Source organism: Diadema setosum, chromosome 14, assembly GCF_964275005.1.
Source record: "Diadema setosum chromosome 14, eeDiaSeto1, whole genome shotgun sequence".
Lineage (NCBI taxonomy): Eukaryota > Metazoa > Echinodermata > Echinoidea > Diadematoida > Diadematidae > Diadema > Diadema setosum.
In genome coordinates this window covers 11,173,827-11,188,941 of record NC_092698.1, presented here as the reverse complement: position 1 = coordinate 11,188,941, position 15,115 = coordinate 11,173,827, and the positions used below count along the sequence as shown (strand labels likewise).

The 15,115-nt window shown below is 36.6% G+C and overlaps 1 protein-coding gene across 1 annotated transcript in view; it reads right to left on the bottom strand.

Annotated features, from left to right (window-relative positions):
* LOC140237515 (ralA-binding protein 1-like) overlaps nt 1–15,115 on the bottom strand; it is a 56,233-nt gene that overhangs the window by 19,032 nt on the left and 22,086 nt on the right. The window contains exons 2-4 of the mRNA XM_072317447.1: nt 12,777–12,906; nt 10,464–10,768; nt 6,735–6,845 (exon numbers count right to left, since the gene is read on the bottom strand). Of these exons, the coding sequence (XP_072173548.1) occupies nt 6,735–6,845; nt 10,464–10,768; nt 12,777–12,906 (546 nt within the window). The remainder of the gene's footprint in view (nt 1–6,734; nt 6,846–10,463; nt 10,769–12,776; nt 12,907–15,115) is intronic.

Below are 15,115 nucleotides of genomic sequence, written 5' to 3'. Positions count from 1 at the left end.
TTTGCTCCTGGTTGACAGCCATCAAATGAAGGAGTGCATGTGTGTATGTATCTGTCTTGCACCTTGAATGAAACTTCTCTGCTCCAGATTCATGAGCATACCATGAAACCTTGCTTTGAATGCGATAACATATCACTGTATAACCATTTAACGATTTCAAGTTACCAAATAATTGAGCCTGTTTATGAATGATTCCTATGGATAATTTCACATTTCATGAACAGATTTTGATAACAATATTAACTTCAGTGGCAATGGACATGTTCATATGTATCATACATCATTCACGCTATCTATTTTACTATTCTTATCTGACAAATGGTGTCATGGTTTTTGTAGAGGATGAAATCATTGTAATCTCATCATTTCAGAATCAGTTACACCATTCATAAAACATGAATTCAAATGCCTCTTACATTTAAGATGCCATATGGAAGACATTGCAGTCTAATAAGGGTATACGCAGGGCTCGACACTAACGGTGGCCCGGTGGCCCGGGGCCACCAAAAACGCAAGTCGGGCCACCAAAATTTCAGAAATGAAGAATTTGGTGGCCTGATCGGGCCACCAAAAAAGGTCGGATGTTTGCCTTTGGGCCACCAAAAATAAAAGTTAGTGTGGAGCCCTGGTATACGGAAAGATTTTGCAGCACATTTTCTTTTAACAAACTCATTGACCCTATCATACATGCACCTGATTATGTAAAAGAATATATGGAATTTTGCTGCAGTGTTCTAAAAAAGATACTACATAATATGACATGATATGTAATTTTAAAAAAAAGTAAAATAGTATGCTGTAATGTAATCCCATTAGAGTGTATTCCTTTAGTTTACTTAATCATCTTTTTTTTTTTTTTTTTTAGGTGCTGCAATTTGAGCTAAACAATATGCACATTTTATAAGACAAATTTTTACAAATGCCTCCTTTAACATTGTGCTTTCAGTCAATGTTTTTTTTTTTTTTTTAATGCCCAATTAAGTTTCCTAAACCTCCACTGAGGTTTTGAATTACATTTCTTTGCATGAAATGCAAAGAAATGTAATTTTTGGCCAAATACAATATCAAATGAAGAGCTTTATGACAAATGCCAGTTGGAATGCATGGACACAATCATCCAAAGAAGGCGCTGGAGATGGATTGGTCATGTGCTCAGGAAAGAACAGGACAGCATTACCAAGACAGCACTCTACTGGACTCCAGAAGGGCGGAGGAAGAGGGGCGGGAGACCCCAAAACACATGGAGAAAAACTGTGGAGAGAGGGATGAGGGACCTGAACCACACCTGGGGGACACTACAGCGCCTGGCCATGGACAGAGCCAAATGGCAGACTTTTGTTGCTGCCCTACGTGCCTATGGCATAACGGGCAGTAAGTAAGTAAGTACGCATGAAATGCACAAACCCACTCTGATAAACTTTTTACAAAGATTCTACTCAGATCTGCAGATTTCTGTAATCTCTCTCCCTACTTTGTTTCCTCCTCATAGAATTTCATGAACACAATGAATTAATCAAGTACTAATATCTCATGGCAGCCACAAAAATATCTGAAGCAACTAACAAACTAAAGTTGTATACTGTGAAAGTCTTATTCACTACTACTCATTACATTTCCAAGAAGCCTTCCATATGTGACTTTTACTTCCTAATTCACTTTTGTAACTAAAACCCCACTTATAATGATGATGATGTAGCTCCTCTCTTAGAAAAAATTGGCTGGCCCTTTCCAATATCAAAGGAATCTCCATATAAATTCAGCCTGAGGGTAGAGAATTTTTTGAGTGGCTATATGGCACACATAGACAATTTGCTGCCTCCAAAAAAAATAATGACAACAACAACACTATGATAAACACATAAACACAAATATATGTATATGAAGTGGTCATGAACTAACCCTGAAATGAATAACAATAATACATATTTATGGCAGATAGACTCACTCATTTTAAAGTATTAAACCTCGGTGTAGGACAAAAGGGGATTGCTTTGGCAGTTAAATATTTCAACTAACAATACATCCTGCAATTTCTACATCAAACAAGATTTAATGAAATGTATTTTTAACAAAAGCTATGAGTCATTCCTGTATATAGCAGTAGAAATGACACCTGATTGGCTGGTATATTTCTAACTGAAAGATGACCTAAGGTAAGAGCATGTCTTTCTTTATTCTTTTTACTTGGCAGATCTTCCATCGAATCTGAGAGGGAAACTGTGGCGGGTGGGTGCTTGGCACTGCCGTCTGTGCATTGACGTCAGTTGGTGTGGCAGGGTGTCAGTGATATAGTTCCAGAGCAGGGTTGTCACAACATACATCAAGCATCAAGATGTCAACTGATATCCTTCCCAAACTTTGTTTAACCCAGGTTTCCTCTGCCACAGTGGTGACAGTGCCTGAAATAAGTTTTCCTTATCTTTGGTCAACTTCCATAAATACAGAAAAATTAATTAAAGACAACAAACAAAAGTTGTGACCCTGCATCACAAAACCAACAAAAAGTTGCCAGATTTTTAGTTAAGGGCAGATTCTGAAAAAGCAGATTCTAAGCTTTAAAACAATGTGTAACTCAATTCAAATGGGCTCTTCCTAACCTATCTAAATATTGGAAAGAAAGCACACACTCCAGGAAAGTGTGAACAGAGAAAACAGGCTCTGAAGTACAAGGTCTATTCAAGCACTTAAAGGTCCAGTTTACCTTTGGGAGCAGTGATTTCAAAAATGTTCAAGATATCACATTTGATGCATATGTGTAGGTCTGTTGTATCATAAAACATCCTACCATATGAAATATTTGCAATAAAACCTAAAATATAAGGAGATATCAGGGTTTTTCTCAGTAAACCGTAACTGTATACGGTTTAGTCTGGAAACATTTTTATTATAACTATTGTTCACATTTTGTGTATTTAACAACACTTAACATCGATTATACGGATTCAAATTTTGACAGTGGTTGTTTCTATCCCTAACTCACATTTTAGAACTATTTTAAAGCACTAATGCTTTCATCTGCAAATGGTAAATTATGCCTTTAAGGGATCGTATAGTTTTGGTTGAGACCTAAATTTCAGGTTTCTAACATTTTTTTGTGAGATAATGAGAAACCTCTTGTGAAATATGAAAGATCATGTAATTCCATGAGGAATTCAATGTTATCCAAGATTTTCAAAGATATCCAAAACAGAGCGATTCTAATAAAGTGTGGGACTCACCTTTTATTACAATCACTTTGTTTTACTTTGTTTTTGGATGTTTCAGCCATTCCAAACCCGATTTTCATCAATTAAACTTTGAATTCCTCTTAAAATGGTATGCTCTGTACTATTTCATAAGTGTTTTCTTGGTATCTCGCACAAAGTTAAAAACCCAATTGTCATCTCCACCAATACTGTACCATCCCTTTAATCTCTACCAAGCCACACTAGCTGTGCGATGAATGGGACAAAAAAAAAAAAAAAACAGGATGTAAACCACCAGAGGAACAACAATGAAGGGATATCAGATTAAGCTGAAATTAAGCATGCTCTATCAACACATTCTTTCCATGTTTAATGCCAACTTTCAAAACAGTAGCATTATCCTTTAAAAAGGTAAAAATGATTTTCAAGAAATGAGAAGGGGCTTTTATTTAGACATAACCTTTTCACACTACTCTACAAAAAAGGGTTGTAGAAAAACTGCTGAAAGCACACCTTCCCAGTCATGTTATGATCCCAAACCTATAAATAATGTAGAAGAAGGATAGCTCTATCAGAAAATATGAAAAACTCAAAATTGACTACGTTGACCCGTTTCACCTTTTATTGAGTCCTCATGTAAAATCATGGGGTGCGACTTTTTGTTGGTTTTGTGATGCATGGTCACAGTCTACAATTAAATTGTTACATGTAGAAGAAAAGAGACTTTAGTGCCACTTCATTTTTGCTATTACCATTTCTTAACTGTCACCTTTAAATTTAAGTTCAAACTATGTTTAGTAGAAAAACCTACCAGTTGAGCTCTGCTCAATGATGGTCATGCATATATATACATGTACATGTACATTTTGCACTGACAGCTGTTGGGTGAATCTAGTAACTTTAGTGGTCAAAGTGACTCACTGAATCATTCATGGGTGGTGCAGCAGTTCAGATTTCTGTGCACTCACAAATAATTATCACATCTGCAAATCTCAAAAGGTCCTGAAACTCAAGCACTTTGTTCTTCAAATGTTTCAATACACATTTAGTACATTTTTATTGACCGTTAGATGATTTTGAATTGAATTTTTTTCGGGGCTCACCGTAAATTCCAGTACATTACTAGGCTACCTTTGCAGACCAATGCACTGCATGTGTGTCCATCATGTATATTTTGTGAAGAAAGTTCATCAAAACTTACAAACATTTCTATATACATTCTTGCCACACACTCTATATGTTATTACATCAGCTCTTATACTTTTAGATTTGTGTTTATAGATAAAAAATACAGATGACTGCAACAAAAAGGCTTAAGTGTGGCTGACACACAGAACTACTGAGTAGTTGAGTTTTGTGCATTATTCAAATTGTAGATAACTGTTGACTTTCAAATTTCTCAGCAGTGGCCTAAACAAGTCCCCTGAGGTTCATATTTAATGTTTTGCTGCATTTTGAGAGGTCTGTAAAAGGTATTCCCTACCTTTAAACTCTTCACTTTCAACTCTAATGACTTCTGAAAGATTGATGCTACTGCTTTGAGTTGGTATTAGTCATGGATAGATAGTGTTAATACGGCATAATCAATTTTAGCTAAATCTGATAATCCCGTCATTGTTGTTGCTATGAAGTTTTACATCCTGTTTTTTGTCCCATTCATTGAACAGAGCAAGGCTCGGTAAGTGCTGAAATAGACCCTATACTTCAGAGCCTTTTTATCTCAGTCCACATTTTTCCAGAGTGTGTGCTTTCTTTCCAATATTTAGATAAGTTAGGAGAGTCAAGTTGAATTGAGTTATATATCATTTTAAAGCTTAAAGTCTGCTATGTCAAAATCTACCCTGAACTAACTAGAATTATCACTGAAGGTGATTAATACCCCCGCTCCTAGTGTTGCTTTATAGTATGTGATGTCATGAGGGCAATGATGTTAATACCAAGTTTGTGCACTTGTCGAATTGGAAACAGAATGATTTTAGTTTACTGTACAATTACTGAGTTGACACTGAGTATAAAACTTACAGCAAATGGAAACATGCTTTCCCCCAGCATCACTACACTTAAAGACCATCATACACACCAAATTTGACCTTCATACCTTGAATGGTTTATTTTGATACAAAAATGAGTGGTTACCATGGCAACACATTTTCCTTAAACTAACACATTGGTGTCTTGCAAAACTACACTTCTAGATCATGATACATACTAAATTTGACTTTAATTGCTTGAATGATGGAAAAGTTATTTGATATGCAAGGTTTTGGTAAAATTGTGGTTACCATGGCAACGGTTTGTGTGACAAACACAAAAATTATGTGTTCCACATCTATACCTCAGGGCCATAATGCCCACCAAATTTGGTTTAAATTGCTTGAAAACTGTGAAAGAAGTTCACTCCACAGGATTTTAAAAAAATGCGGTTACCATGGCAATGCATTGTCCGATACAAATACAAAGGACATTTTGCAAAACTACACTTAAAGAGCATCATACACACCAAATTTCACCTTCATAGCTTGAATGGTTCAATTTGATACAAAAATGAGTGGTTACCATAGCAACACATTTTTCTTATATTAGCACATTGGTGTCTTGCATAACTACACCTCCCAATCATCATACATACTAAATTTGACCTTAATTGCTTGAATGATGTGGAAGTTATTCAATCCACAAGGTTTTGGTAAAATTATGGTTACCATGGCAACATTTTGTCTGACAAACACAAAAATTATGTGTTGCACATCTATGCCTCAAAATTTAATGCCTACCAAATTTGATTTCAATTGCTTCAAAACTGTGGAAGTTGTTCACAAGATTTCGAAGAAAACATGCAGTTACCATCGCAACGCTTTGTCAAGTACAAAGACAAAGAGTGTCTTGCATAACTACACCTATAGATCATTATAGATACCAATTTTGAAATTGACTGCTTAAATACTATGGAAGTTATTCAATCCACAAGGTTTAGGTAAAATTATGGTTACCATGGCAACGCATTGTCTGACAAACACAAAAACATGTCTTGCACATCTATACCTCAATATCATCATTTACCCTAAGTTTCATTTAAATTGCTTCAAAACTGTAGGAGGAGTTCGCGACGCAAGATTTTGCAACAGACCGACAGACCGACCAACCGCCCACCCGCCCGCCCGACCGACCAACATCGCGGTGATTCCTATATACCCCCTTCACACTACGTATGGCGGGGGTATAAAAATCTGTGTCTGGCGACCTTTTGTTGGTTTTGCCATGCAGGGTCACATACAGTATATTCAAATATAGTCCTCTTAAAAAGAAACCATATTTGTTCTGAAGGTTGTATAGAGTCTTAGAGGGGAATTCAACTTTACCAACCTCACCTTCCTAGATATTGTAAAACAAAAGTAATCCTTTATTTTTCATTATTCTCTCAGTTTGTCAAGTAGCAATGAGTTTGGGCCAGGATAGATCTACAGGATTTTAAAGTATGAAGAGCAAGGACCAAAAAACACAACAACAACAACAACAAGAAAATAACAGAAGTTATTCTGAACAGATTACCATACTCCTCCACACAGTCGATGCATTCCCGCACCACCCTTGGCAGCTCAATGTTGTCATACAGTTTGCTCCTGGTGACTGCATCTTCAAAGGGTGCACCAAAGACGGGCTCTGAAATGATCAATGGCAATAATTACCTGTTAGTTGTCATCACACCTCTTTCTCAACAGCAGGGAACTGAAATCCATCCAGCCTTATTTGCCTGGAGTATGTGTGTACAGACATACAACAGCATATGGTTTGAACCAGGCTGCCGACTAAAAGCTTCAGCTCTTGTAAATATCAGTAAATTACACACATATTGCATGTCTACACAAGTCATATGCTTCTCTGGCATGATATTCAATAAAGCGCAGTACTTAACAAATCTTAGTTTGGTAGTATACAATGTATGTCTTCGCTGGAATTGTTCTTATTTTCCCATGCACGTGAAATATTACATGAATTATCTATTTGATGTAGAAACGAATGAAACTCTCACCTACAAATGTACTATTAACTAACATCTGTGCTTCATGGCAGGGTACATGTGTACATGTCAATCTCATTGCACACAGTCATTGGGCTCCATTATACTGCGCTTGTGAACTCACTAGCAACACACAGAGAATTCCTTTTATGTTTCTTTTAAGCCCATGTGCCTCAAGAATTTGCTTGTTGAAGCAGAGATTCATCATATCTGTGCTTATTTCATACTAACTGTCAGCACATAATGCCTATAGTGATATTAGAACATTGGCAGCGTTAGGGTAGAGGACAACTTTGTTTTGGTACAGACCAGATAAACACTCATGAGGGAGAACAGAACTGAGTAGATCTAGCACTGTCATTGGATGTCACACATGTGGACTTTTGTGGTTTCAGTTTTCACTTACTCAAATATCAGATGTGGCCACAAATATACTTAGTGATAATCTTTATGACTAAATCTGGCTGGGATTAAGGTTAACTCCAAGCTAATCCTACATCCCCATCCTGTAGAGCTGATTCCAGTCTATTCCTGGAACACAACACATGGCAAAGGGAGGTGAGTACATCCACTCAATAGACCACACCACAAACAACACTAATCTCACTAATGGCAAAGATACACAGCACTGACATTACCCAGATATCCTAAACACAGCCTCTTTGATGGCATGCAAACATCTTTTTACATTGACAAATTTTAGTGAGTTTTTTTTTGTGTTAAGTTTTTTTTTTTTTTTTTTTTGCAGCTCACTTGTACTGTATTAAATTACCAATATTGTATATCAAAACAGCTTCAATAGAGACAGTTATTTGCTACAAACCTAAAAGGAACTATGAAAAGATAATTTAGTATTCTATTAAATATAACATACTACAATAAAACTGCTTGCAATACAAAATCTTTAAAATGAAAATTGGTAAAGAATTGAGAGTGAGGTGGTGGATTACTATTGGATAGTTTTCAAGAATGGTTTTAAAAAATGTGTCGGCCTTTCCATTAAATGTGAAAATGTGTGATGTTCAACATGCAAAAAGAAAGAGATCATTTAAGCTCTGATAGTCAACTGCAATATTCTGACATTACTTCTATTTCCATTCTTTAAGTGAATTGTTTACTACATAAAAAAAAAGTAATTTGAAAATACATGACAAGAGAAAGCTAACTCCTTAACAAAGAATAAAAAAAAATCAACTTAGTGTTAAAATTGTTAGTATCCTTTATGCTTGGGATTGATAAAAGAAACTAGTAAAAATGATAAACTCTTAACTTGAATGAAAAAAAAAAGTTGCCGTTTTGATCTGTAAGGTGAGGTATTCCTTTTCTTTTGTGCAACTGCAGCTGCTGCATGTTAGTTGGAATGCCATGTCACTAATGTCAGTTTATTTGCTATCAGGAATCTGTACTAATTACAAATGCCATCATTTGGTTGCAATTGTGTTTTTGGGAAGTGAATGGAATTGCATGCATTGTCCACCGCTGCTCTACACATTATGACATCTACAGTACATGACACTTCTGCCCAATTCATGGTGGGGTTTATTAAATCATCAATAATTTTGATACTACAAAACAGAAACACCATCATGACTTCAAGGATTGATATTTAAAGGGGTCGTATAGTTTTGGTTGAGACCTAATTTCAAGTTTCTAACATTTTTTGGTGAGATAATGAGAAACCTCTTATGAAATATGAAAGAACATGTAATTCCAGGAGGAATTCAACGTTTATTTGATGAAAATTGGTAATGAAATGGCTGAGACATCCAAAACAGAGCAATTGTAATAAAGTGGGACCCACCTTTTATTACGATTGCTTTGTTTTACAATGTTTTTGAATGTTTCAGTCATTCCAAACCCGATTTTCATCAAATAAACTTTGAATTCCTCCTCTTAAAATTGTATGCTCTGTACTATTTTATAGATGTTTTCTCGGTATCTTGCAAAAAGTTAAATGCCCAATTCTCATCTCAACCAATACTGTACCATCCCTTTAAAGGTAGAAGTGTACAAAGAGTCAACATGGATAGCACAGTTGCTGATGACAATGATAATGATGATGATGATGACAGTGATGATGATGATGACGATGATGACAGTGATGATGATGATGATGATGATGATGATTATGATGATAATGATGAAGAAGAACAACATTCAAATGTGTACTTATAGTGCCACTTCTCTGTAAAGAACATTCAAAGGTGCTTGGATCCCACAATATGTCACAATTACAATGTGTATCTGGGATCAGATATAATAAACCAAGCCATGATATTCACAACTTCCTCATGAGGACAACTCTGAACATCTGTTTGTCAGAGAGTGAGAGATAGAGAGTGGACATGATTATGATGGTTCAAAAGTAATTGAGGAATGACCCTATTGAGAAAATTCTTTTTAACGAATGCACGAGAACATTCAATGAATAACAATACATTTACAACCTATATGGTCATAACAAATTAAGATCTTTTGTCATTTGGGCTGCTCAAATTAGCTGTCTTAGTCACATACATTGTAAGTGAGTCATAAAAAGTGGAGAACCTCCTCAGTTGTTTGGCTCATGTCAGATTTCACACTTCCTTAAACTATGCCCATTTCCCTACAATACTACTACAAAACTATATTTCGCTTCATAATTTAGCTATCTACAGTACATACAATGGCAATTTTCATGACATCAACTTTAACCAAGCATGAAAAATTAATGTTTGTAATTTCAAAATACCTAAAAGTATCTATTAATCTTTGGGTAGAATCACTCTGTATTGTATTCTGAGATGCACACAATTTCCCATTAGTCCAAAATACTTTAAGCTCTGGGATTCTTTGCAGCCTTGATTCTTTGTATCTTTAGGCATGCATCAGAGCCTCTGTGTGGTGTGTTTTCTGAATCATAGACTATTCAGTGTCGAACAGAAGTTTGTTGGTATCATCCAACAAAAATAGAAAATGTTAAAAGTTGTTCTGACTCACCTCAAGTCAACGCACAAGTCTGACAAAACAAAACGTGTGTGCATACTCTATGTGGCACCTGTTACCACATATCAGCGTATGGTGAAGTGGCGTAAAATTCAGCCTCATATCTGCTTGTGACTATGTGCAGTTTACATCAAACACGTCATAACACTTGTGAAAACAGATGCTCAATTTTGAACAGTCTCCATTACAGAAGAGATCAATATCATGTCTTTTGCCCATCCTGATGTACCAGGATACCATAAGATAAAGAAAAGCAGTCTATTTTTGCTACTCACCTGGTTTTACGTTGGGAATGTCGATGGTATGTGACTTCTTTTTTAGTTTCTCCCTTTCTTTGCTTTTACTCCTCTTCTTGTCATCAGTCACACCCTTGGATTTCTTCTCCTCACTGCTGCCTTTAACCTTCTTTTCTTCCACTCCACCCTTCACCTTCTTCTCCTCCTTGATCTTGTCCTTGCTCAGTCTCCTTTCATCTGTCTTTCCATCCTTCTCTACACCCTTCACTCTGTCCTTTGGCTTTGTCTTGGCAGACGGAGCAAAACGGCTCTTGAAGAGACTTGGTCTCTTCTTGCCCTTTCCTCTGTAAAAACAAAATAGAGCAGAAATCGTAATGAACGATGTAAAATGAAGAATATTTGCATGCATTTTAATTTCGCAAATTTCGCGAGCGTCAAGATTCGTGAAATTAAAATGCACTCGAAAGTTCTCGTCTACACTATACATGCATCGAATGCCACTGGCAATTCGCGAAAAATTTCATGCCGCAAAAAAGGTCGTCGGCTCCAATTCGCGAAAATTTCATGCTGCGAATATATCATTTTTTACAGTATTTTTATATATTTTTTATATATTTCTCATTGTTAACTGGTAATGCTGAACGTCTGTGGGAATGGACACAATTTGACCCTGTTTGGCATGGCATAATTGCAAACAACAACAACTACAACAATGACTGCAACATTCATTACTTTTCCATAGGGCTTCAGAGAATTACATGTGATTATTAAGATATCTATTCTGGTCATCATTATTTAGATTGAAAAAATGACTTGCATTCCATTGTAAATAATTTGGTTTCCTGTTGAGTTCAGATTGACCACTCCAAGACTATCAGTAGTATGCTGGTAGTCCAACTGGTTTGTGCTATATTGCTTCATTGACCTGGATTTTTTTTTTTTTTTTTAATTCCAGAAAACAAAATGACCTTGTGTTGTAGTCTACAAATATGCCAGCTCACAAAGCAAAAAGAGGATATGAGGAGTAAACATAAGTGTGTGTGTGTGTGTGTGCGCTTATGTCTATGATCAAGGGAGGAAAATGAAGTTCCATCTTTCTGTTTTTTAACATACCAATAGCTGGTATGACTTTTGCTTTCAAATCCACTGTTAAAGCTATACATGTAGTCACATGTATCCTATCTCCAATTTTGATATGTGTGTATATAAGTGTGAGTTCACTATGCTAAAGAAAATGAACTACTTCTAGCAGCATATACATGCCATACATTGAAAAAAAAAAAGAACATGAAAAAGACATGAAGTATATTCTGTGACTCCTTTCATACAGAGAGAGAGAGAGAGAGAGAGACAGAGAGAGAGAGAGACAGAGAGAAGAACTTTTCTCTGGTCTCTGTTCTATTATCTGGCAGCTACTGCGTACTAGCAAGTAGGTACTAATAGGTCTCAAAATTTGACTTTTCAGTCGTTGGAAATCCATGTTGTTGCTTTGTTTGTTGTTGTCATTGTTGTTGGGGGCATCTCTTGTGAAGCATGAGTAAAGCTTGTCAGGCTTATGAGCCTGAGGAAGACTCCTAAGGCATGAGTCTCATGCCTAATGCAATATCAGAGACCGGGTAGATAATTACACAAAACTTTGTGAGCACACTAGAGAACTTGACTTGATCCATCAGTAGCCACAGTCTGTAGTGAGGACTTCTTCACAAACTGTACCTCCAGCTATCTGGGTCACAAGATACCACAAATCTTTCTGGACACTGGTTGGCAAGCTCTATTCCCATGTGCATGGACTGTCAGGGTTGAGTGTAATGCCAGAGCACTAGCACTCGACATTCAATACAGGAAGTAAACTAATATATATCACTTTCTTCCTGGAGTCATCCTTCAGTAGACAATAAGGAAATCAAGGTATGCAGTGTACACTATATACTACCCGCAGAATTATATCTGTGCTCACTGTCTTTATTTACAATGACCCGAGTCTTAAATGGATATGCCACTGACTAAATAGGGCAGAAGCTTGTGGAGATATTCTAGCATGATATGCATAGGTAACAATTGCAATCACTACTTGTTAACTTTCTCTGTCAGTCAAATAAATTTTCACAAATAAGGTAAGGTGGGAAAGATTGATTAAACATTCAATTGTATAATGATATCCCAACAGCCCTCTTCTGGACAATAGAGGCAATTGCAAGTAGTTCTCAAAAGAAGGACACAGATATTAGTGCATTTAAGAACACGTTATGGATAACTGCATCATATGAATTAAGCCTACATTACTATCTAGGTCCTATATACGAGATGCATGCAAGCCAAACAAATATACCGGTAGCTGAGTTGTACACATACCTTTCATCATCTTCTTCTGAGAAGCTTTCCGCCTCAAATGTCTTGTATCCTTTCTCTTTTTTCTTCTTGTCAATCTCCTTTTTCTCCTTCTTTAGCTTGAATGGGTCTTTCTCTCCATAAGAGTCTGAATCTGTGAGAGAGAAGGAGAGCAAATACAGGGTGTGCATGACATCAGGTTTTATAGCTGGAATTTTCATACACAACAGAAGAAAGACGCATAATGAAGTGTAATCGCAATGACAATAAAGTTTACTCCCTAATAAATAAACTTCCTAGAATAAAAACTCCATGACTTTCAATTTCAAAATCAGAAAATAAAGCATAGCACAAGCAGTTATAATGAAAATATTATTTTAAAAATACTATATTTTAATAATATCTCAGATCCGGCATCTAATATCTAAGTGTACCTCTTACAGTGTATCGATAGACCAACTTGAATTACTCACACCTTGCCACATCTCTTGATATCTGGAGTGACGCTGCTTAAAATGTCATATAATGGGCAATTACAATGATGCAAACAAGACCCCACAGTGATTTACACTATGAAATTATAGGAATATTCCCTAAAGCCTTTGGCTTTGTTTCATTGCTTAGTTTAAACCATATCCTTGAGAGAGAGAAAAAAAAACTTTTTTTTTTCAGTGATGGCACTTCTTAAAACTCTAAAATTTCCAAATAATTGGCCATTCCTTCTATAGTGCTCCATGTGGAGGCATCATCAAGGTGATATTTACGAAACTCTAAACAGGATGGAAAGATTGACTACAATATGAGCTAATCCTCGTGGCAAGACAATCATGGGTCTCCACGTCACCCTTTATTTTGAACTGAAGAAGACCACACACCTTCTAAGAAGAACTGCACTGCCCTGCACTTTACAGAATTTCTTGAGATTGTATACACTGAGATCAAAAGTAATCTTGCACAGAAATGTGAGATTTGTTTCCTGCTATTCTGAATTTAAAAAATATTTTCACCCAACAAAATATTAACTGCTGAAGTCAAGTCTCATGACCAAAATAATAAGACGCTAACACACCAAAGAAGTTTTGCATTGCACCCGTTGAACAATCGATATTTGCAGTTTATGGTCAAAAAAGAGTCAAAAGCAGGCTTTTGGTATAATATTTGTCTATTTGTGCTGATACTATTGGGAGGGGGACTTATTAGTTCAGTCTACCCATAAGAACAAATGTAAAACACATATATGTCTGATGTTATGATATATTGGGTGATTTCAAGTTCAGTGCTAGTGCTAGTGCTAGTGCTATCTCAGCACTAGCACCGGCGATAAAACCAAACTTGAAATCACGTCGGTGTTGGGAGTTGACCTCAAAAATTATGACGTATTTCCGGTTGCTGGTGCCGGGCTCGGTGTTGAATGTCGTCTGCTGAACCGAGCTCCACCGTCTGTGTTAGCGATTTACGTGCGTTTTCCCTATTGACTAACACTAACCCCTAGGGATTATCATTTTCGTCATTTCAAGTTCGGTGCTGGTGTTAGCGTTGCTGTGCGAGACCCGTAATCACTTCTATAAGAGATGCACGTTTTACGTGCAAAGTCTATGCTAATGCAACGGTCGCACACGTAAAGAACGCGAACACTCCAGACATGGCCATAGAAATCTGAGCCTGGGAGCAAAATTGTGTTTTAAAGAAGGGATGAAATTTGTGGCATTTTAATCAGTCTTCCTCGTTACGTGTCTAAAACTAAGTAGTTTTGGCTACATCTTTTTATATATGACTTCAACTATGCACCATCACTTTTTTTCGTCGCGCAATTTCCGCAGACTCGCGGTGCTGTGATTCCAACACCTAGTGCTGGTGATCGATAATTTTGATCGGTATCGCCTCGTTAATCTGACCGTCGGTGTTGGAGGTCGATTTAAGCTGTTATTTGGGGGCTAGCACTAGCACTAGCACTAGCACCGAACTTGAAATCACCCATTGGTCACTAGAGCAGTATACTGATTTTCTGAAAATTTGCACATGCATGCGTACTTCCTTTTAATCACAGCAACTCATATTCTTTTCCTATGGTCTTGTCTTAAGGCTGGCTATGCCTCCCAACAACACAAACAGTATAGCAAAAAGTGCATTTCACCAACAGAAAAAAGAATCAATTAACAGAAAACCAGGGAAATTGATTTCATCACCAAGTATGATGGCAGGAAACATTCATGGATATTACAAAAATATTCTAAAGTGCTGATAATGCAGAACTCATACAATACTTATCATAGTGCTAGAGTAACCCTCACCCCCCCCCAAAAAAAAAAAAAACCAAACAAACAAACCAACAACAGCAAACATGTCCAGTTGTAAACTGTCTA